Source organism: Cherax quadricarinatus, chromosome 24, assembly GCF_038502225.1.
Source record: "Cherax quadricarinatus isolate ZL_2023a chromosome 24, ASM3850222v1, whole genome shotgun sequence".
NCBI classification, from domain to species: domain Eukaryota; kingdom Metazoa; phylum Arthropoda; class Malacostraca; order Decapoda; family Parastacidae; genus Cherax; species Cherax quadricarinatus.
In genome coordinates this window covers 699,853-722,825 of record NC_091315.1, presented here as the reverse complement: position 1 = coordinate 722,825, position 22,973 = coordinate 699,853, and the positions used below count along the sequence as shown (strand labels likewise).

At 46.0% G+C, this 22,973-nt stretch overlaps 1 protein-coding gene across 11 annotated transcripts in view; it reads left to right on the top strand.

The window, feature by feature from the left end:
• LOC128690789 (phospholipase DDHD2) overlaps window positions 1-22,973 on the top strand; it is a 247,367-nt gene that overhangs the window by 82,779 nt on the left and 141,615 nt on the right. For all 11 annotated transcript variants that reach the window (XM_070088148.1, XM_070088146.1, XM_070088144.1 and 8 more), the window contains one exon: window positions 2,649-2,833. In XM_070088148.1, the coding sequence (XP_069944249.1) occupies window positions 2,649-2,833 (185 nt within the window). The remainder of the gene's footprint in view (window positions 1-2,648; window positions 2,834-22,973) is intronic.

The following is a 22,973-nucleotide window of genomic DNA, read 5'->3' as shown; positions in this document are numbered from 1 at the left end:
ACCTTTTCAACTTCTCTTTAGCATCTCTCAAAAGTACAGTATCATCAAGAAGAAGTAACTGTGTCATCTATTCTGTATTTAATTTCCCATAATTTATCCCACCCCTGTCCCCAATACCCTAGCATTTACTACTTTTACAACCCTGTCTATAAATATGTTAAACAACCAAGGTGACATCACAGATCCCTGTCTAAGACCTACTTTTACTGGGAAGTAATCTCCCTCTCTTCTACACACCCTTACCTGAGCCTCACTATTGTACAATCCACATGTGATCCACATGCTGAGATCAGACATTCCCTAGAAAATTGCTGGAGAACACAGTCATCACACCAGAAGAAATACCTCTAGATATCCATCACACCAGAAAAAAATACCTCTATAATATTCATCACACCAGAAAGAAATACCTCTGTGTTATATATCTCACCAGAAAGATATCCCTCTATGATGTCCATCACACCAGGAAGAAATCCCTCTCATGATATCCCTGGTGTTGTGCAGGTGGATTGTGCATCTTAATACCTGAGCAGTGTCAAGATTTGTGTTACATATTATGCAATCCTGCCATAACTTTCTTGTGCAGACTGTGGATATTAGTCATTATCAGTAGGGGCATTTTGAACTTTTTGGTTTACCAAATCCTTTGAGTGGTAACTGGGAGAGTCTTGGTTTATAACAACTGATAGATGGCTTGACTACATGTTCAGCTTGGTTAACAGAGATGAACATGTCTTTAACATATCTTTCATTATAATACAGGTGAACATCTCTCTAACACATCATTCATTATAATATAGGTGCTGGGAACTGTTTTCAAGTTCTGAGCACTGGAACACGTTAAAAGCACGAGTGAGTGATTTACTGTTTATTTCAAGGAAAATGCTCAGTCTGTTGGGGTTATACAGCACCTGGAGAATGGTAGGTAATTAGGTTTGATCCAAGGAAAGGGAAGGAAAGTCCAATTCTTTGCATCTAGAGTGGCTGGTGGAACAAGGTCAGTTGAGCTGCCAATGGAAGACGGAAGTCACGAATTAAGGAAGTTCAATGGTCACCAACTTAGCATATAGAACTTATGAACCAGTTGTGTTCTTATACTTGAACTTGCTCAAGAGATGTTTTTGGTATTTTAACTTTGGAAGATGTTAATACACAGTGTAATAATGTAGAACTTGTGTTTATAAGTGTAGATCAGCTGTGATAAAACCTGGCCAGGCAGGGCAGGGCAAGGCAGTTTGAGAATTGGGTGGTTCAGTTGTCAAACACTGTCACAAGTCTATGAAGATTTTCATTGTAGTTTGAGCATTGATTAGCCAGGGATACCCTGTACAATACTTGTTTGTCTCATTATTTGTTTCCTCTTTTTTTTTTTTTTTTGTAACCCTTTCACTGTCAGTGGCGTAGTACTACGACCTGCAAGCCAGTGTTGGTGCCGTAGTATTACACCAAAATTATAGCAGCTTCAAATCTTGCAGGACAAAGCTGGTAGACCTACGTGTGAAAGAATGGGTCTGTGTGGTCAGTGTGTGCAGTATAAAAAAAATCCTGCAGCACACAGTGTATAATGAGAAAAAAGAAATTCTGACCATGTTTTTGGTTTAAAATGCCGGATTTGAGGTGTATTTTCATATGGTATTTATGGTTGTATTCTCGCTTTCTTGGTCTCATTTGATAGAATGGAAGATATATTACAGACATAGAGATGATTTTGATTGGTTTCAAAATGAAAAGAACCTTAAAATTGAGCTCAAAGTAGCGGAAATGTTTGATTTTTGCTGATTGCCAAGAGTAAACAAATGATGTCACCATCCAATACATGCCCAACTGGCCAGTCTAATACACAACCACGAATGGGTTGACATTATTTATACAATTATTACAATAATGCAGTAGTTGCATAACAGTAAATCTTCTATTTTTTGTGTGAATAAAAATTCAAAATAGACAGCAAGAGTAATATAAGAGGGGCCTGGAGGCATGACTGATGAACAGAGAAAATGTTATTTTAGTGCCAGGAATGCCTGCATTGTTTATTCTGGACCCTATTTTGAAATTGGCCAAATTGCCAATTTCTGACCACTATTAGGTAGTTGAAATCAGTAAATGGGTAGTTTCTTGTATTCAGTCAATAGAACAAATGGGGTTCTAGCAAAGTAGCTATGAGTTTGGGTGACTGGAACAATGGAGTTGGTCAAAAATAGGGCTCCAATTGGGCGAAATTGCTGATGTGTAAATATCATTGAGATCACTAACCTCGCGAGAGCATAATTCTGTAAGTTCTCCATCAAATTTTGTACTATTGGTGTCCTTACTATTGGGAAAAGATTCTCTGTCATTTCATAAGAATTTTTTTTTTTTTTTAAATTCTTAGACACTGAGAGTAAGTTTGTGAGCAGGGGTCTCGACAGTGAAAGAGTTAGTGAACTGTTTATATTCCATCAAGGCAGGGTGACCTAAAAAGAAAGATGAAAATTTTTCTTTTTAAATTTAGCAATTTACACAGGAGAAGGGGTTACTAGCTCCTAGCTCCCATCATTTTAGTCGCCTCTTACAACACACATGACTTAGAGGGAAGATTCTTTTCCCCTTTCCCATGGAGATGCTGTACATTTATATAAATGAAATTTATTTCCTTCTCTTTAATGCAGATAGCACGGAGCTGGTGCCAACAGAAGGTGGCAGGTACGATGTCAATGTAAAGGAGCGCACTCGCAGAGCAGTGTACTGGGAGCAAGATGAACCATGCCCTATTCGTCGTTGTAGCTGGTTCAAGAAAAGTCCTCTTGATGCCCAGCCTCTGCCATATGATGAGCAAATTGCTGAACAGTTGGAAGTAAGTCTAAGTCTGGGTCATTGTCATCTTCATCTTACTTGCCTTTGTTGCTGGACAGTTTTTTTTCTTTTCTTGTGACTAAGAGGATGTAATATGTATTATCCTTGTGTACTAATCAGAATTACATTTAGAAAATATTGTACCTTTTCATAGCTGAAGCACAATTTAGATGAGAAACCTAATATGTATTAGGTGCTATCCAAAAGGTCTGGTCTGCCACAAAAAAATGTAGGCTTACCTAATCATCTAATTGAAGTAGGCCCCTTGAACTACTCTCCTTGGTAGGCTATACACCGATCCCAGCTCTTCTGTCAATTCTCCAACCATTACTGGAACTCTCTTTTCCTATTGGTGTCTGATGTGGCTGCAATTCTACTTTAATCTCCATTTCATTAAAACGCTGAACCTTAAATATCATTTTTATTTTTGGGAAGAGGAGGAAGTCTCAGGGTGCTAGATCTGGGGAGTAGCAAGGGTGGGGGACAACCGCCATATGTTTTTTGGGCCAAAAAGCGATGACCTCTCTGATCTTGAGTCAGCAAGCTGAGCACAAATTTCACAGCCTCTTACTTCATGTTTGGACTTTCAGTCAAAATGCTTTGACATGACACAAAAGTTTCTCACAACACTTGCAGTGTTCTGGATACACTGGATATTTCCTCACTTTTTCAATGTTGGCATCTGTTTTTAATGTTGATGGATGACCAGAGCATTCATCATCAACTGATGTTCATCCTTTTCTGAATCAAGAAAACCACTGAAAACACTGTCTGACCCATTGCTTCATTGCCAAATGTTTGCTGGAGCATTTTGAGTTTCACTGTCAGTTTTGCTGAGCTTGAATATTCCATTCTATTGCACAAAATCATAACAACACACTGACAACAAAACAAAAAATGCCTGTCCAGCCTCATCAGAATGACCCACTGCATTGAAACTTGCCACAGTATTTCACAAAGGAGTGTACTGTGCAGTGTGATCTTTGCCACCCTCATATTTCACCCAGGAAGTGCATGAAAATTTGAGAAGTAGAACTTTGTGATAGCACCTCATATGAGCCTGTCCTGGTCCATTAGCTGTGAGTTATTCCAGCTACAGCTTAGTTATTTTACATTAGTTGTAGTCATGTATTCAAATGAACATGTAAGAGTGCCAGTTAATGTCTTACAAGCTACTTCTTACTTTCACTATTCACTTGTCTTTGCATTTATGCCTAATATGTCAGTGATCAGAATCGATGACATACCATTACACATGATTCCTAGTGCAGTCAGATTTACTGTGGGTGGAAAATTTTGGCTTAGACAATGTGATTCAGCAGTTGATTTGTACAATAAGCAATCCTGCTTCACATGGTGCATGATAGGAACAGCTAAATCATAAATCTGGGGCATATTTAAGAATGGTATGTGTGGAAGACATACTAGTAATAGGAAAAATTTTTTGGTTGGTTTAAGGTTGGACATGGCCTTAAGTAGGCCTCACAATACCATAAATGTTCGATTTTACTTGATTTTCCTGGTAAAGGGTAAGTGCTGCCCTCACTCCCAGTATGTTTTATGAGTTTTTGCTATGTCATCTTCAATTATTAGTACATCTTAAACTGTAACCAAGCATTTTTTTTAGTTATGGTTTATTAACTGAGAAATAGGGAAAAACAGCGATTTTTTTTTTTTTTTTTTTTTTTGTGTGTGTGTGTGTGTGTGTGTGTGTGTGTGTGTGTGTGTGTGTGTGTGTGTGTGATGAATTCAAAATGGAGGGCAAGTGTTATACAGTAGGGTTCCGCTTTACAGTGTTTCGCCTTATGGCATTCTGCTAATATGGTGATTTAAAATTATGACCAAAACTCGCTATACAGCTCTCCATCTATCTGATATGGCGTGCCCCTCCTCATTTGTTTACATTCTCCATGAGCACATCTCTCTATTATGTCTGGAAACTTTCCAAAATTTCAAGTGTTTTAAAGTTATTGCATATTTTATATATATTTTTTTTTCAACAAACCGGCCGTCTCCCACCGAGGCAGGGTGACCCAAAAAGAAAGAAAATCCCCAAAAAGAAAATACTTTCATCATCATTCAACACTTTCACCTCACTCACACATAATCACTGTTTTTGCAGAGGTGCCCAGAATACAACAGTTTAGAAGTATATACATATAAAAATACACAATATATCCCTCCAAACTGCCAATATCTCAAACCCCTCCTTTATATTTTATATGTACTCTGATAATTATACATATTTGTACGTGTACCTAAATATACTTACACACCGTGCTGGCGTGCAGGTACACATTAACCCTTTCACTGTTGAAACCAGTCATCACAAACTTGCTCTCAGTATCAAAATATTAAAAAAAAAAAAAAATTCTTATGAAAATCTTAAGAATATTTTTCTAAGTGTTTTAAAAGAATTTTTTTTTTTTTTGTGATCAGTACTTACCGAGATATAGAGGTGTGAAGTTGACAGAAAATAAGCTGCTTATGGCAAACCATACCACGGGCGGGGATAGAACCCGCGATCAGAGTCTCAAAACTCCAGACCGTCACGGGGGTTCTATCCCCGCCCGTGGTATGGTTTGTTTGCAATCATGTCATTACGATTTTGTGAGTCCTGCTTATGGCAGCATTGGCGACTGCCACTCACTCGGTGGGAGACGGCCGACTTGTTAAAAAAAAATACATATAGAGCCACTGGACATGTTCCTAGAACTGCTGCAGCTTGTGGAACTCTTTGAAACATGGTGTTATGTACAGTGCTGTTTTATACTCACACATAAAACGAGCATCTGCATGTTTTTGGACGGGTTTTTGTGGTTGTGCAGGTTGTTCTGGTTGTGCAGGTTGTTGTGGTTGTGCAGGTTCTGGTTGTGCAGGTTGTTGTGGTTGTGCAGGTTGTTATGGTTTTGCAGGTTATTGTGGTGTGTGGGTGGTTCAAGCTGGCATTTGTTGTGGATGTGCTAAGTCAGCTGCTTGGCCAGTCAGCTGCTTGGCCAGTCAGCTGCTTGGCCAGTCAGCTGCTTGGCCAGTCAGCTGCTTGGCCAGTCAGCTGCTTGGCCAGTCAGCTGCTTGGCCAGTCAGCTGCTTGGCCAGTCAGCTGCTTGGCCAGCCAGCTGCTTGGCCAGCCAGCTGCTTGGCCAGCCAGCTGCTTGGCCAGCCAGCTGCTTGGCCAGCCAGCCAGCCAGCCAGCCAGCCAGGTAGCCAGCCAGCCAGGTAGCCAGCCAGCCAGCCAGGTAGCCAGCCAGCCAGGTAGCCAGCCAGCCAGCCAGCCAGGTAGCCAGCCAGGTAGCCAGCCAGGTAGCCAGCCAGGTAGCCAGGTAGCCAGCCAGCCAGGTAGCCAGCCAGCCAGGTAGCCAGCCAGCCAGCCAGCCAGCCAGCCAGCCAGCCAGCCAGCCAGCCAGGTAGCCAGCCAGGTAGCCAGCCAGCCAGGTAGCCAGCCAGCCAGCCAGCCAGCCAGCCAGGTAGCCAGCCAGCCAGCCAGCCAGCCAGGTAGCCAGCCAGGTAGCCAGCCAGGGAGCCAGCCAGGGAGCCAGCCAGGGAGCCAGCCAGCCAGCAAGCCAGGGAGCCAGCCAGCCAGCCAGGGAGCCAGCCAGCCAGCCAGGGAGCCAGCCAGGGAGCCAGCCAGCCAGCCAGCCAGGGAGCCAGCCAGCCAGCCAGGGAGCCAGCCAGCCAGCCAGGGAGCCAGCCAGCCAGCCAGGGAGCCAGCCAGCCAGCCAGCCAGCCAGGGAGCCAGCCATCCAGGTAGCCAGCCAGCCAGCCAGCCAGCCAGGGAGCCAGCCAGCCAGCCAGCCAGGGAGCCAGCCAGCCAGGGAGCCAGCCAGCCAGCCAGGGAGCCAGCCAGCCAGCCAGGGAGCCAGCCAGGGAGCCAGCCAGCCAGCCAGCCAGCCAGCCAGCCAGCCAGCCAGCCAGGGAGCCAGCCAGCCAGCCAGCCAGCCAGCCAGCCAGGGAGCCAGCCAGCCAGCCAGCCAGCCAGGGCGCCAGCCAGCCAGGGAGCCAGCCAGCCAGCCAGCCAGCCAGTCAGGGAGCCAGCCAGCCAGCCAGCCAGGGAGCCAGGGAGCCAGCCAGCCAGGGAGCCAGGGAGCCAGCCAGCCAGGGAGCCAGGGAGCCAGCCAGCCAGGGAGCCAGGGAGCCAGCCAGCCAGGGAGCCAGGGAGCCAGCCAGCCAGGGAGCCAGCCAGCCAGGGTGCCAGCCAGCCAGGGAGCCAGCCAGCCAGCCAGCCAGCCAGGGAGCCGGCCAGCCAGCCAGGGAGCCAGCCAGGGAGCCAGCCAGCCAGCCAGCCAGGGAGCCAGCCAGCCAGCCAGACAGGGAGCCAGCCAGCCAGGGAGCCAGCCAGCCAGCCAGCCAGCCAGGGAGCCAGCCAGCCAGCCAGCCAGCCAGGGAGCCAGCCAGCCAGCCAGCCAGGGAGCCAGCCAGCCAGCCAGCCAGGGAGCCAGCCAGCCAGCCAGCCAGGGAGCCAGCCAGCCAGCCAGCCAGCCAGGGAGCCAGCCAGCCAGCCAGCCAGGGAGCTAGCCAGCCAGCCAGCCAGGGCGCCAGGGCGCCAGCCAGCCAGGGAACCAGCCAGCCAGGGAGCCAGCCAGCCAGCCAGCCAGGGAGCCAGCCAGGGAGCCAGCCAGCCAGCCAGCCAGCCAGCCAGGGATCCAGCCAGCCAGCCAGCCAGCCAGCCAGCCAAGGAGCCAGCCACCCAGCCCGCCAGGGAGCCAGCCAGCCAGCCAGCCAGGGAGCCAGCCAGCCAGCCAGCCAGGGAGCCAGCCAGCCAGCCTGCCAGGGAGCCAGCCAGCCAGCCAGGGAGCCAGGGAGCCAGCCAGGGAGCCAGCCAGCCAGGGAGCCAGGGAGCCAGCCAGCCAGGGTGCCAGCCAGCCAGGGTGCCAGCCAGCCAGGGAGCCAGCCAGCCAGCCAGCCAGCCAGGGAGCCGGCCAGCCAGCCAGGGAGCCAGGGAGCCAGCCAGGGAGCCAGTCAGCCAGGGAGCCAGCCAGCCAGCCAGGGAGCCAGGGAGCCAGCCAGCCAGCCAGGGAGCCAGCCAGCCAGCCAGGGAGCCAGCCAGCCAGCCTGCCAGGGAGCCAGCCAGCCAGCCATGGAGCCAGCCAGCCAGCCAGGGAGCCAGCCAGCCAGCCAGGGAGCCAGCCAGCCAGCCAGCGAGCCAGCCAGCCAGCCAGCCAGCCAGCCAGGGAGCCAGCCAGCCAGGGAGCCAGCCAGCCAACCAGCCAGGGAGCCAGCCAGCCAACCAGGGAGCCAGTCAGCCAGCCAGCCAGCCAGCCAGGGAGCCAGCCAGCCAGCCAGGGAGCCAGCCAGCCAACCAGGGAGCCAGCCAGCCAGCCAGGGAGCCAGCCAGCCAGCCAGGGAGCCAGCCAGCCTGCCAGGGAGCCAGCCAGCCAGCCAGGGAGCCAGCCAGCCAGGGAGCCAGCCAGCCAGCCAGCCAGGGAGCCAGCCAGCCAGCCAGGGAGCCAGCCAGCCAGCCAGCCAGGGAGCTAGCCAGCCAGCCAGGGAGCCAGCCAGCCAGCCAGGGAGCCAGCCAGCCAGCCAGGGAGCCAGCCAGCCAGCCAGCGAGCCAGCCAGCCAGCCAGCCAGGGAGCCAGCCAGCCAGCCAGGGAACCAGCCAGCCAGCCAGGGAGCCAGCCAGCCAGCCAGGGAGCCAGCCAGCCAGCCAGCCAGCCAGCCAGCCAGTCAGCCAGGGAGCCAGCCAGCCAGCCAGGGAGCCAGCCAGCCAGCCAGGGAGCCAGCCAGCCAGGGAGCCAGCCAGCCAGCCAGGGAGCCAGCCAGCCAGCCAGCCAGCCAGCCAGCCAGGCAGGGAGCCAGACAGCCAGCCAGGGAGCCAGCCAGCCAGCCAGGGAGCCAGCCAGGGAGCCAGGGAGCCAGCCAGCCAGCCAGGGAGCCAGCCAGCCAGGGAGCCAGCCAGCCAGCCAGGGAGCCAGCCAGCCAGCCAGGGAGCCAGCCAGCCAGCCAGGGAGCCAGCCAGCCAGCCAGGGAGCCAGCCAGCCAGCCAGGGAGCCAGCCAGCCAGCCAGGGAGCCAGCCAGCCAGCCAGGGAGCCAGCCAGCCAGCCAGGGAGCCAGCCAGCCAGCCAGGGAGCCAGCCAGCCAGCCAGGGAGCCAGCCAGCCAGCCAGGGAGCCAGCCAGCCAGCCAGGGAGCCAGCCAGCCAGCCAGGGAGCCAGCCAGCCAGCCAGGGAGCCAGCCAGCCAACCAGGGAGCCAGTCAGCCAGCCAGCCAGGGAGCCAGGGAGCCAGCCAACCAGGGAGCCAGGGAGCCTGCCAGGGAGCCAGCCAACCAGGGAGCCAGGGAGCCTGCCAGGGAGCCAGCCAGGGAGCCAGCCAGGGAGCCAGCCAGCCAGGGAGCCAGCCAGCCAGCCAGCCAGCCAGCCAGCCAGCCAGCCAGGGAGCCAGCCAGCCAGCCAGCCAGGGAGCCAGCCAGCCAGCCAGCCAGCCAGGGAGCCAGCCAGGGAGCCAGCCAGGGAGCCAGCCAGGGAGCCAGCCAGGGAGCCAGCCAGGGAGCCAGCCAGCCAGCCAGGTAGCCAGCCAGCCAGGCAACCAGGTAGGCAGCCAGCCAGCCAGGTAGCCAGCCAGCCAGCCAGGTAGCCAGTCATCCAGCCAGCCAGCCAGTCATCCAGCAAGCCAGCCAGTCATCCAGCAAGCCAGCCAGTCATCCAGCAAGCCAACCAGGCAGCCAGTCATGCAGCTAGCCAGCCAGCCAGCAAGCCAGCCATCCAGCCAGGTAGCCAGCCAGCCAGCCAGGTAGCCAGCCAGCCAGCCAGCCAGCCAGCCAGCCAGCCATGTAGCCAGCCAGCCTGCCAGCCAGCCAGGTAGCCAGCCAGCCAGCCAGGTAGCCAGCCAGGTAGCCAGCCAGCCAGCCAGCCAGGTAGCCAGCCAGCCAGCCAGGTAGCCAGCCAGCCAGCCAGGTAGCCAACCAGCCAGCCAGCCAGCCTGCCAGCCAGCCAGCCAGCCAGCCAGCCAGCCAGCCAGCCAGCCAGCCAGCCAGCCAGCCAGCCAGCCAGCCAGCCTCCCTCCCTCCCTCCCTCCCTCCCATCCCATCCCATCCCATGTGAAAATAAGTCACTTTGATATTTTTGGGTTATCCTAGGTTGATGGTCGTCTGGTTTTTTAGCGGTGTTTTTGGTACATTGGGCATTGCTTTGGTGACAAACTCCTCAAAAATCATGAAATTCATCTTCACTGACACTTCCATCTGTGTTAGACCTATCACTTGGGAATGGAAGAGTCCCAGTATTCCTTACCTCGAGGCATGGTATTACAACCCAGGAATCCAAATGGCCTGTTATCCCGTGTGTAATGGGAGCAAAATAAACACAGAAAAAGTTTAGACTTATATTATCCTTCACCAATTTAGAACAGCAATATGTACACTATGTACAGTGATAAGTATAGTGCACTCCACGGTAAGCAAGGCAGAAATAGAAGCCACAAGATAGACTGTGCTTCAACCAGCTCTAGAATGGGAATGACAAGGGCAGACAGGAGAGTGGTACCCACATAACCTCTGCGATTGCCAAAACCATCTTCTTATTGGCTAGAACCTGGCCACTAGTTGAACGACGGGGCCCCATCATCAACTCTTAGCAACCTGGTTCGCTGGTTGGGGGAGATAGCCTGTAAATGAGGTTGTGTACATCCGCCGAATAAAGGTTACATACTCTTTGCATGCCACACCCCCACCCCGAGAAGGCTCAGGATTAGGCTGCCACCTCCCAGTGGTAACCGTGCCGCCATGGCACAAAATAATGGGACCGCCTTTCCTCTCCACCATCCAACTCTTAGATAGAGCTCAGCTTTTCTCGTGACAAAAAGCCAAACCCTAAACTCAAAGTGAGACAGCAGTCAGTCAGGCTAGCATAGGTCCAAGATACAGGCGGACTGTAGCCCGCATCCCCTCACTAAAAAAAAACCCCACACCAGGGGATAAAAAAAAGAGCATGAAAAGGGGTTACCACAAATATAACATCCTAACCTAAATAAATAAAAATATTAGACTCTAGATAATGAGTCCGCCAACACATTTTCTTTGCCGGCAATATATTTAATTCTGAGTGAGTATGGTTGCAGTCTTAGCATCCAGTGCATGAGCCTTGTGTTGTGGTTCTTCATGGCTTGGAGATATACTAGAGGATTGTGATCACTGTAGACTGTGACCACCTGCGATGTCTGGCCCACATAACATCGAAATGCTCCAAAGCCAGTACCAGCATGAGGGCTTCGTTTTCAATGGTAGAGTAAGCCCTCTGATGTGGCTGGAACTTGGCTGAAAAGTATGCTACAGGCTGCAACTCCTCATTCTCGATTTGTAATAGTACTGCCCCAACCCCAGACTCACAAGCATCAACCTGTAATGAAAAAGGTTTGGAGAAGTCTGGAGACAAGAGAATGGGTGCAGTACACAATATTCTTTTTGCTTTATTAAAAACAGTGTTACAGTCTGAGGCCCAATTAAAAGGAACTTTGTGACTGGTAAGAGAGGTAAGAGGGGCTACAATATCTGAGAAATTCTTACAGAATCTTCTGTAAAATCCTATCATGCCTAGGAAACGTTGAAGAGATTTCCTATCATGAGGAACTGGATAATCTTTAATAGCAAGAACTTTAGCAAGTTTAGGTGAAACTTTACCACTACCTACTTCATGGCCTAGAAAAGTGATAGTGGCCTGGCCAAAGGAAGATTTAGATAAATTAACTGTTAAATGGGAACTCTTAAAGGTCTCAAAAAGAGCCCTAAGTCTAAGAAGGTGTTGATCCCAAGTATCAGACACCACAACAATATCATCTAGGTACACTGCCGTGCCTTCAAGTCCTTTAATAGCCTGATGGATAAGTTTCTGGAATGAAGAGGGGGAATTTTTCATTCCGAAGGGGGTAACTGTGTATTATTGATAATGACCTCCTGGAATTACGAAGGCAGAGATTTCCTTCGCCTTATTCGTCAAAGGGACCTGATAGTAACCTTTTAGGAGATCTAACTTGGACACAAAAATAGCCTTACCCACAAAGTCAGTTACGTCATCCAGACGAGGAAGAGGGTAAGCATCTGTAATTGTGACCTCATTCACCTTACGGTAGTGTTACAAAAAACGCGATTCTAAAAGCTTAGAGATCTCCAGTGAATACTAGAAAGGACTGCCCTTCTAGCATCCAGCCTGTTACTGGGTTTTCGTAACAAGTAGTCAGTATCCTTTTCCAATTATCCATTAAAGTTCAGTATGGTTCAATAGTGCTTTAGGATTACAACTGGTAGGCTACTAACTAGAGAAATTAAAATTTAATAAATTTATTAAGTAGTAAGTTGTCTAGAGGTATATTATCAAAGTAAATTAAATCACATCAATCAAAATAAAATCAATCTCTCGAGTTCAGTATTATTGTGCTGAAAGCACATATCACATTTATAATTCTTAAGTACCGTCAGGTACATTAACATTGAATAAGATATTACAAATATGTACAAGTAAGTGTGAGTATGCGTGTAAGTGCTCTTAAGTAGTTAGCTATGTCTCAAGACTCGAATAAGACTTAAACAAGTGACTGACAAAGTCCTCAAATAAACTAACTTCTTGACCGACTGGCAACCCGAACAGTCTGCTTGAACAACAAAGAATGCTAAGCCCAATAGCAATGCAATATCAAGCGACTGCGACACAGAATCAGGAACAAGGAGATAATATAACGACACTAAGTAGGGACCATCTGCAGATCCTCCACAAAAGTTACAAAACTCCCATAATACTGAATCTTTGTTCAGCATAGGTAAAACTGTGACTGTGACAATACACAGGAACCAGTACAAAATTAGGTCAGAAGCTATAGCTCGGGACCTGAGATGTTCAGAGTGTCAATGTGACACACAACCTCAGTACAACGTCGAAAATCACTAAGTCTATACAATGTTCTGTGAACAAAGTTCTACAGAACTAACAAGAATAATCTGACAGACAATCTGTCCAACCAGCAAGCGAGTCTCCAGCAGACTGACAATTTCACGAGAGGCGAGGACACCCCCCCCTCGATCACGTGATAGCTACGTGGACAACTGCAGCTCAGAAGCCGGCAGTATAACGAGCGACAAGCGATAATTACAGTAGTTTGACAATCAAGACTAACTGAGCACATATTATGTACATCCTAACAACATAAGTCAAATAACAATATAACAGTCAAATAATAATATAAAGTCATACATTTACGATTTAGCTATTATCGCAAATATAAGCAATATAAAATTAAATGAAAAGATAATATACATTACATATATACATAATAATCATTGTAACCCATTCAGGGGTTGCAACACCCCCCCCCAACACGACAGAGGGTCGCACTAGGAGTTGCATGAATGTCTTTCACATTATTTCTGGTTACTCATATCAATATTATCAATATCAATATTAACAGCGTCCGTCACTAGGATATGTCCCTAGTACTAGGGCAGTACACAGTATCGTATCTCTTCATACTCGTGGTTATGTACATCAGTGTAGAGACAGGATAGCGCTGACAAGGAGGGCACGTTGAGGCTCGATCATAGTAGAGGAGACTGCATTCCACTCTTAAGTAGTGGTTGTGGAATGCGAGGCAGTATGAACATCTGAGTATGAAACAGCTTAAGGTGTGTAGTGAGGGGGGGGGTCTGCGACAGGACAGTGTTGCGTCACGCAGTACATCACCCGCACCACACTACTCACTCAACACTCAGCTTGTCTCCTCCTCACACAACATTACTGTGAATATATAAATATAATAATTAGACATGACATGAGTATATATAGTTAATATGGGCTGGAGGGATTAAGTTACTTTACTGAATTTGACATAGCAAGTAACAAAAGGTATTTGGGCATAAAATTACGTTAATTTAATGTAATTGATAATTATTAAGGACGAGACAGAGCGTCAGCAATTACATTACAATGACCACTTATGTGTTTTATACTAATAGAATAAGGTTGGATTCTGAGGGCCCACCTCATGATCCTAGCATTCTTACTCTTCATGGTGTTTATATAGGTGAGTGGATTGTGGTCTGAAAAAACGTTAATTTTAAATGGGGAAGTGCCCAAATACACGTCAAAATGTTCCAAGGACACCACAAGAGCTAGAGCCTCTTTCTCAATAGTGGCATAATTTTTCTGGTGTCGTTTAAGCTTAGATGAATAGTAACATATAGGATGGAGAATATCAGTGGATGTTGACTGTTGGAGCAGCACAGCACCCACTGCATAGCCACTCGCATCTATATGTAAAAAGAAGGGAAGATTGAAATTAGGACTCTTCAACACAGGAGCAGAGGATAGCAAACGTTTCAACCTTTTGAACGAGTCTGAACAATCTCTAGTCCAGGTGAACTGAACTTTGCTACTAGTAAGCTCAGTGAGAGGAGCTGCAATCTGAGAAAAGTTTGGACAGAACCTGCGATAATATCCTGCCATACCCAGGAATCTCTGTACTCCTTTCCTATCCTGTGGCACTGGAAATTCAGAAATTGCACGAACCTTAGCCTCAATAGGAGCAACCTCACCTTGGCCGATACAAAAGCCTAGATAGGTAATCTTGGCTTGACCAAAACTACATTTAGCTAAGTTAACAGTGAAGTTGTAGTGCGCCAGTCTCTCAAACAATGCTCTGAGACGCGTCAAGTGCTGTTCCCACTCGTCACTGTACACCACTAAGTCGTCAAGGTAGGCTTCTACTCCTTCTAAGTTGTGGGTCAACTCGTTCATTATACGTTGGAATGAAGAAGCCGCGTTACATAGGCCGAAGGGGGTGACGAGGTAGTTAAACAATCCATCTTGAACAGTAAAAGCAGATATTTCTTGAGCACGTTCAGTAAGCGGGACTTGATAATAGCCTCGTAAGAGATCTAAACGGCTGACAAACTGGGCTCCTGACACACGGTCAATAAGGTCGTCAATGCGAGGTAGAGGATAACCATCAGGCAAGGTGACAGAGTTCACTTTCCTGTAATCAGTGCACATCCTGAAACTACCGTCAGGTTTAGGCACTAAAATACAGGGAGATGCCCATGGACTTTTACTGCGCTCAATAAGTCCGTGAGATAACAGAAAATCAACCTCTTCTCTCAATGCTTTATGCTTTGTTGGACTCATCCTATATGGTGATTGCTTAATGGGTGATGCTCCCTGTACATCAACGTCATGTACACCCAGAGTACAACGTTTAGGAACATCACCGAACAATTCAGGGAAATGCAAAATCATGTTTTTAACATCACCAGCTTTATCAATCCCAAGGTTACTAAGAAAATCGTCTAGTGACTGTAGAGTCACAGAATTTTCTAAACGCACCTCTATACCTCTAGAGATGTCAGGTAGACTGACGTTTTCTTCCTCTGTCCTAGGAAGAATAGAAGTAGTAGGTAGAGGACTAGCGTAGTATGCCTTGAGCTGGTTAACATGGTACACATGATTAGATTTCTTTTTCCCAGGCGTACGTACCAAATAATTTACGTCGCTAAGCTTTTTCACTACTTCCAGGGGACCATCATACCTGGCTTGTAGAGCATGACCTGGTACTAATTTCCGAGCCATCACCTTATCTCCAGCTTTAAAAGAACGAGGGACAGCACGCTTGTCATAATGTTGCTTCATTCTAGCTTGGGCTGAAACTAGGTTTTTCGAAGCTAGCTCTCTAGCGGCTGTCAAATGTTGCTGCATTAATGAAGGTGAAGTACTCAATGATGGATTTGATTTTCCTGTCCACACGTCTTTTAACACTGCGAGAGGACCACGCACTTGGTGTCCGAATATTAGTTCAAACGGACTAAACCCGAGACTTTCTTGCTCACTTTCTCTCATAGCGAACAGAAGAAAAGGTATACCCTCATCCCAGTCTCTAGAAAAATGTTCACAATAAGCTCTCATCATGGACTTCAGTGTCTGATGAAATCTCTCTAGAGCCCCTTGTGACTGTGGATGATAACTGGTTGAAAGTACAGACTTTATTCCTAGGTGGGATAATGCTTCTCGAAAGATCTTGGAAGTGAAATTAGATCCCTGATCTGATTGTATCTCTCGTGGCAATCCAACCTGGGAGAAAAATTTCATCAACGCTCTCACAATAGCACGAGCATTAATTTTTCTCATAGGAATAGCTTCGGGATAACGTGTTGCAGCGTCCATAATAGTAAATAAGTATTGGTTTCCTAGTTTGGTTCTAGGCAAAGGACCAACACAATCAATAATAAGACGTGAGAATGGTTCACCATGCACGGTGATAGGAATGAGAGGCGCAGGTGGAGGTGTGTGCGCTGGCTTGCCTGTCACTTGACACACGTGGCAACGTCGCACATGATCAGCTACTGTTTCCTTCATCTTTGGCCAAGTAAAATGTTTTGCCAGTTTACCGAGTGTCTTCTTGACACCCAAATGTCCTCCTATGGGACTATTGTGAGCAAAATCAATGGCTTGTTCACGAAATGTAACTGGTAACACAACTAGATTCTTGACTGTGGTAGAAACACTATCAGCTGACAACTTACATGTGTTTTTCTCCATCAGTACACCGTTACTATAATAGTAACAATTATCGAGATCCTTTGCTTCACTCTCAGTAACTGCTATATCTCTCAGTCTTTCCAGTGACTGATCAACAAACTGATCCTTGATTAAATCATCATGAGTTAGAAATTTAACGTCAGTTGTATCCTGACTAGGTTGATGACCGGGGGGAGTCAGTGTTAATGATCCTGGGCGCAGAGCGTCACTAAACAACATATTCAACCCCAAATCATTGTCATCAACTAACTCAACAGGAGACAAGGATGGTTGTTGAATCTTTGACATAGCTCTAGTAATTGCGCTGAGAGGAAATAAAATAGGTTTCTCTCTACAAGCTTCAATGGCATAATTATCATCAGTGGTATTATCAATCACAAGTGGTTCTTTACATATACCAGCATGAAGGATATCGTTCCCTATCAACAAGTCCACTGACCTGATGGGAAATACACCACTGGATATACCCACTGAAATATAACCAGTATAATAGCTTGTTTCAATATAAACTTTGTGCAGAGGCACTTTTATAACAGCCCCTCCATAGGCTTCTAACAATACATCTATCTTGCAATAGGTATCGTCAGTAATGGGCAGTACATCTTCTCTTAATAACGTGAGATAACTGCCAGTGTCTCTGAAAGAAATTATCTCAGTTAGATGTGATTCGTCAAATCCTACTTTCTCTCTCGAAAAGTGAGGACTCATCGCTGAACGAATCTTTTCGTCAGATACACTTTCTGACGCTAGTCATCTGTCCTGAGTAACATTATCTAAAACAGTAGGTTCAGAGGTATTGCTAGGATTTTGGTGTCTTTGTTGCACGGAAGAGGATACGACTTGAGTGGGGGCGCCAGCCGCACGACTGTTTCTCGTATCTCTTTCTAATTTATAGCAATACTCTCTAGCATGTCCTTTTCTGTTACAATAGGTACATTTAACTTTCTTCTTCTCGATACCAGATTTCTGTCTAGCCACAGAGACAGATTCAGGATTGTGAGTTTTCCTGGTAAAGGTACGAGAAGTTACAGTAGCAGGTACATCAGGCCGGCAATGAGCAGCTGATTTAGGTTGCCAACTTCTAGGACAATTTTTAGTTACCTTGTTTCTGTGTGTTTTAGTACGTACAAGGTTGTGAGAAATTTCGTAATTGTCTGCTAATGCTGCAGTTTCCAGAATATCCGAGGTAGTATGATCGATCAGATATTCTTGTATGTCGGGAGACATACAGTTGTTAAACTCTTCGTGTAGTAACAACTGAACAAGGCTGTCGTAGTTGGTACACTTAGCAGCTCTAGACCATCTCTCAAATGCAACTTTTTTCTCACGAGCAAACTCTACACAAGTTTGATCTTGTCTTCGTTGTAACGTACGAAATGCTCTTTGATAACTTACAGGTAACAAGTTATACGTCTCTAGAATTGTTTGTTTGACAGTGTCATAACTAATGTACTTAGCAAATGGTAAGGCTGCAGTACAGGTTTGAGCTCTTCCCGTCAAAGCAGTATGAAGCAATGTTGCCCAGTGCTTACGTGGCCAGTTCATAGCACGAGCCTGGTTCTCAAACACATCAAAATATGTGTCTAAGTCACTTTCAAAAAACTTAGGAACCATGGATGCAGCTTTCTGCACATTAAATGTGTCCTGTGATCTATCAGTCTGTTGTCTTCCCAGACGAACATTTTCTCTTTGGAAATAATCTTCGTTCAATCTCCTCTGTGCCTCTATTTGTGCAGTCTGCAACATAAGGAGGCGTTCAAACCTCTCAAACTGTTCCTGAGAGATAGGACCAGTGGGTAATGGAGGAGTAGGGAAATTAACATGGTCTGGACGGTCCTTAGGTCGGACACTTGGTCCAGCCGTCTCTAGAGTGTCTAGATCTGGTTTAGGATAAGTAGATACAGGTGTATCATACACTGTACTAGTATTAGGCTGTGTCATACTACCAGCTACACTCTGTACTATAGTGTCAGTGAAGGAAGGAGCGAGCGAGAACTGATCTACAATAGGCTCAGACACTAGGCTCACTTCTGCTCTAGTTGCTCTTTCATCTTCATCAAATAGAGTCATACTTCCTAATTGTGACACTAGGCTTTCTGATTCTGAATCATAATCAGACATCTCTGTATGAGCAGGAAACAATATATCTTTAATTAATGCTCTGACAGTTTCTGCGGTGTAATTCCTGTTATACGTCACACCGAGATACTTGGCTACTTGCCAACACGTCTGAAGTTTTAATATACTTAACTCAGACAAAGTCAGAGTATCAATTAACTGTTTCACTTTAGCATACATCACGAAAATAATTGTACTACGAGAGAGTGATTATGGGAAACTATAATACTAATAGGAATTTTAGTGTTGGTTTTCTTAGAGCTAGAACTCATCAACAGTATTTCCATCTCCTTGGATCAAGAGACTCAGTCAGGTACATACATCCACCTGGTATGTTGTACAAGACTAAACTCAAAGTCTTCAGATTAGGAAAGTACTTAAAGTGTTTGATCATAGAGTTACTAGTATGTCAAACTGGACAATTTCTCCAACACCTTGGATCAAGAGCCTCCCGGACAGTTTCTCCAACACCTTGGATCAAGAGCCTCCCGGACAGGCCCCCATTTGTTACAAAAAACGCGATTCTAAAAGCTTAGAGATCTCCAGTGAATACTAGAAAGGACTGCCCTTCTAGCATCCAGCCTGTTACTGGGTTTTCGTAACAAGTAGTCAGTATCCTTTTCCAATTATCCATTAAAGTTCAGTATGGTTCAATAGTGCTTTAGGATTACAACTGGTAGGCTACTAACTAGAGAAATTAAAATTTAATAAATTTATTAAGTAGTAAGTTGTCTAGAGGTATATTATCAAAGTAAATTAAATCACATCAATCAAAATAAAATCAATCTCTCGAGTTCAATATTATTGTGCTGAAAGCACATATCACATTTATAATTCTTAAGTACCGTCAGGTACATTAACATTGAATAAGATATTACAAATATGTACAAGTAAGTGTGAGTATGCGTGTAAGTGCTCTTAAGTAGTTAGCTATGTCTCAAGACTCGAATAAGACTTAAACAAGTGACTGACAAAGTCCTCAAATAAACTAACTTCTTGACCGACTGGCAACCCGAACAGTCTGCTTGAACAACAAAGAATGCTAAGCCCAATAGCAATGCAATATCAAGCGACTGCGACACAGAATCAGGAACAAGGAGATAATATAACGACACTAAGTAGGGACCATCTGCAGATCCTCCACAAAAGTTACAAAACTCCCATAATACTGAATCTTTGTTCAGCATAGGTAAAACTGTGACTGTGACAATACACAGGAACCAGTACAAAATTAGGTCAGAAGCTATAGCTCGGGACCTGAGATGTTCAGAGTGTCAATGTGACACACAACCTCAGTACAACGTCGAAAATCACTAAGTCTATACAATGTTCTGTGAACAAAGTTCTACAGAACTAACAAGAATAATCTGACAGACAATCTGTCCAACCAGCAAGCGAGTCTCCAGCAGACTGACAATTTCACGAGAGGCGAGGACACCCCCCCCTCGATCACGTGATAGCTACGTGGACAACTGCAGCTCAGAAGCCGGCAGTATAACGAGCGACAAGCGATAATTACAGTAGTTTGACAATCAAGACTAACTGAGCACATATTATGTACATCCTAACAACATAAGTCAAATAACAATATAACAGTCAAATAATAATATAAAGTCATACATTTACGATTTAGCTATTATCGCAAATATAAGCAATATAAAATTAAATGAAAAGATAATATACATTACATATATACATAATAATCATTGTAACCCATTCAGGGGTTGCAACAGTAGTCTGTACACATATGAAACCCTTCGTTAGCCTTCTTCACAAGGATGCACGGTGAAGCCCATGGACTAGATGACTCCTCCACTAAACCATGCTTTAACAAAAATTCTACTTCCTGCTGAAGTAGCCTCTGCTTTTCAGGATTAGCTCTGTAGGGGGAGAGTTTAATTGGTTTAGAGTTTCCCACATCTACATCATAACCTAACGTACACTTTTTCGGCACATCCGAAAAAATATTAGGATATGACTGTAGAAGCTCAGTTAAATTTGTTGCTTGCGTTTCAGATAGTCCCTCCATTAAAGGGCTAGGATCCTTGAGGAGGACAGAATTTCAAAGTTTAATATTAATTTCAGAGATAGAGTGCAAAGACTCGGAGTCGTCCTCAGAGGTAGAGGACAGAGTCATTACTGGGACTTTATCTGGCGTATGAAAAGATTTCAGTTGATTGATGTGGTAAATTTTAGTTTTTTGAGGTCTTATCAATGGGAGCTACCACATAATTTACATCAGATAATCTACTTACAATCTGCATAGGTCCTGTAAATCTAGCTTTCAAGGTGTGGCCAGGTATAGGTTCCTGCACCAACACCTTGTCTCCTGGATGGAAGGAGCAGAATTGTGCACTTCTGTCATACCTCTGTTTCATCTTACTTTGAGCTGTCTTTAGGTTAGCCGTTGCTAACTGACGTGCCACCTGCAACCTTGAAGACGGGTTGTAGAGTGTTGAGCTAACGTCTTCTCCCATCCATCCTTCTTTGAGCACCCGAAGAGGACCTCGTACATTGTACCCAAAGATCAGCTCAAACGGACTATACCCTGTAGACTCTTGCACCGTCTCTCGTACTGAGAACAGCAACAAAGGTAGTGATTCATCCCAGTCTGTAGGAAAGTGCATGCAAAAAGTTCTCATCATTGTTTTTAATGTCTGATGGAATCTTTCCAAGGTGCCTTGGGACTGAGGATGATAGGCAGTGGATAAGTTGTGGATTATCCCTAACCTAGTTAATACTTCCCTAAATGCTTTGGCAGTAAAGTTAGTACCTTGATCACTTTGAATAGTTTTAGGAATGCCAAAACAAGAAATGAATTTTGTTAAAGCTTTGAGAATAGCTTTAGTATTAATACTGCGCATGGGAATTGCTTCAGGATATCTGGTTACTTTATCCATAATCGTAAATAAATATTGATTTCCAGACTTTGACCTAGGTAGTGGACCTACACAATCTATAATTAAATCTGCAAAAGGTTCTCCATCAGCAGGTATAGGTTGGAGAGGTGCAGGTTTAATGGAATGTCCAGGTTTCCCTACTTGCTGACATTCTCGGCAACACCTAATATGATTCTTCACATCTTTCTTTAATTTTGGCCAATAAAATTCTTTTGTGATTCTATACAAGGTTTTTGTAATTCCTAAGTGACCTCCTAATGAAGTATTATGAGCTATATTTAATATTTGAGGTCTAAACTTGGTTGGAACCACTAACCTGTCATACAATTGCCAGCCCTCTATCTCCTTACCAGTCTCAGTGCAGACCAAATAATCATTTTTAAGTTCATACTTGACCGGATGACCCAAAGAGGATTTACCCATGGCTGCCTGAAAAACGAATTTTAAAGAAGGGTCCTTTCGTTGTTCCTCCCGGAAGGACAGTCCCTTGGGCATGGAAACAGACATCTGGCAATCCTGCAACCTGGGAATAGGAAGGCTTGATCGGGGTCTGTTCACTTGATTTACGAGGCTCCGGCCGGTGTGCCTCATAAAACAACGTGGCTATTCCGAGATCGGAGTCGTCCAAGGATAGGTCAACATTCTCTCCAGACAACCCTTGGGATGTTGCCCGAGTTATGGCCAACACTGGAGAAGAATTACTCATTATAGGTTCAGGACACGCACTAACAGTAGTAATGTTATTACCCAGTAATAACATGGCATCTTTCATGGGGAATCCTTTGAGACACCTACAGTCAAGTACCCAGTGTAATATTTGCACTGTACATAAATTTTATGCAAAGGAACAGAATATATAGCTCCTCCAAATGCTTCCAATAAAACAGAGGAATTCAAGGAAGTGTTCTCTGAAAGCGGTAATATTCCTTCTCTTAGAAGTGAGCAATATGCTCCAGTATCTCTAAAGGTCTTTACTTCAGTTGTTTCTGAGTTTTCCTGAAGGGAAATAAGACTCTTGCAATAATAAGGGGCCATACCTTTTTCTATTTCTCTAGGGGACATGTTACTAGGGATATTAGAGATTTTCCCAATGGGTTGGGGTTTATGGGGGCAGTTGGGACGGATGTGACCTACTTTGTTACAGAGGAAGCAGACGACAAGCTTGCCCTTTACTCCCTGCTGACGTTGCAAATGGTGTCGTTCTGGCTGGTATCTCTCTGGATACTGTTGTCGAGATGCACCATGAGTAGTTTGCCTCTCTGCAGGTGGACCATATGTTGAGAAGCGTGGCTCACCAGGTGACTTAGTTGGCTGACGTAGACGTTCTCCCTCCGGCTGGCACTTCATTCTCCAAGGTTGACGATCTCTGCTCATGCCAGGCTGTTGAAAAGAGAGACAGGACCGCTCGGACAAGGAGCGGTTAGTTTCGAAGGTATCAGCCAACCTGGCTGCCTCCAATGCAGTGGTTAAGTCACGATCCTGCAGAAAGACTCGAACCTCTGGTCCCACAGACTCCAGCAGGTTATCAATCAGAATAAGCTGTACCAGCTCCTCAAAGGTAGAGACACCACTTGCTTTATACCAGCTGGTAAAAGCTTTGGTTTGCTGTCTCA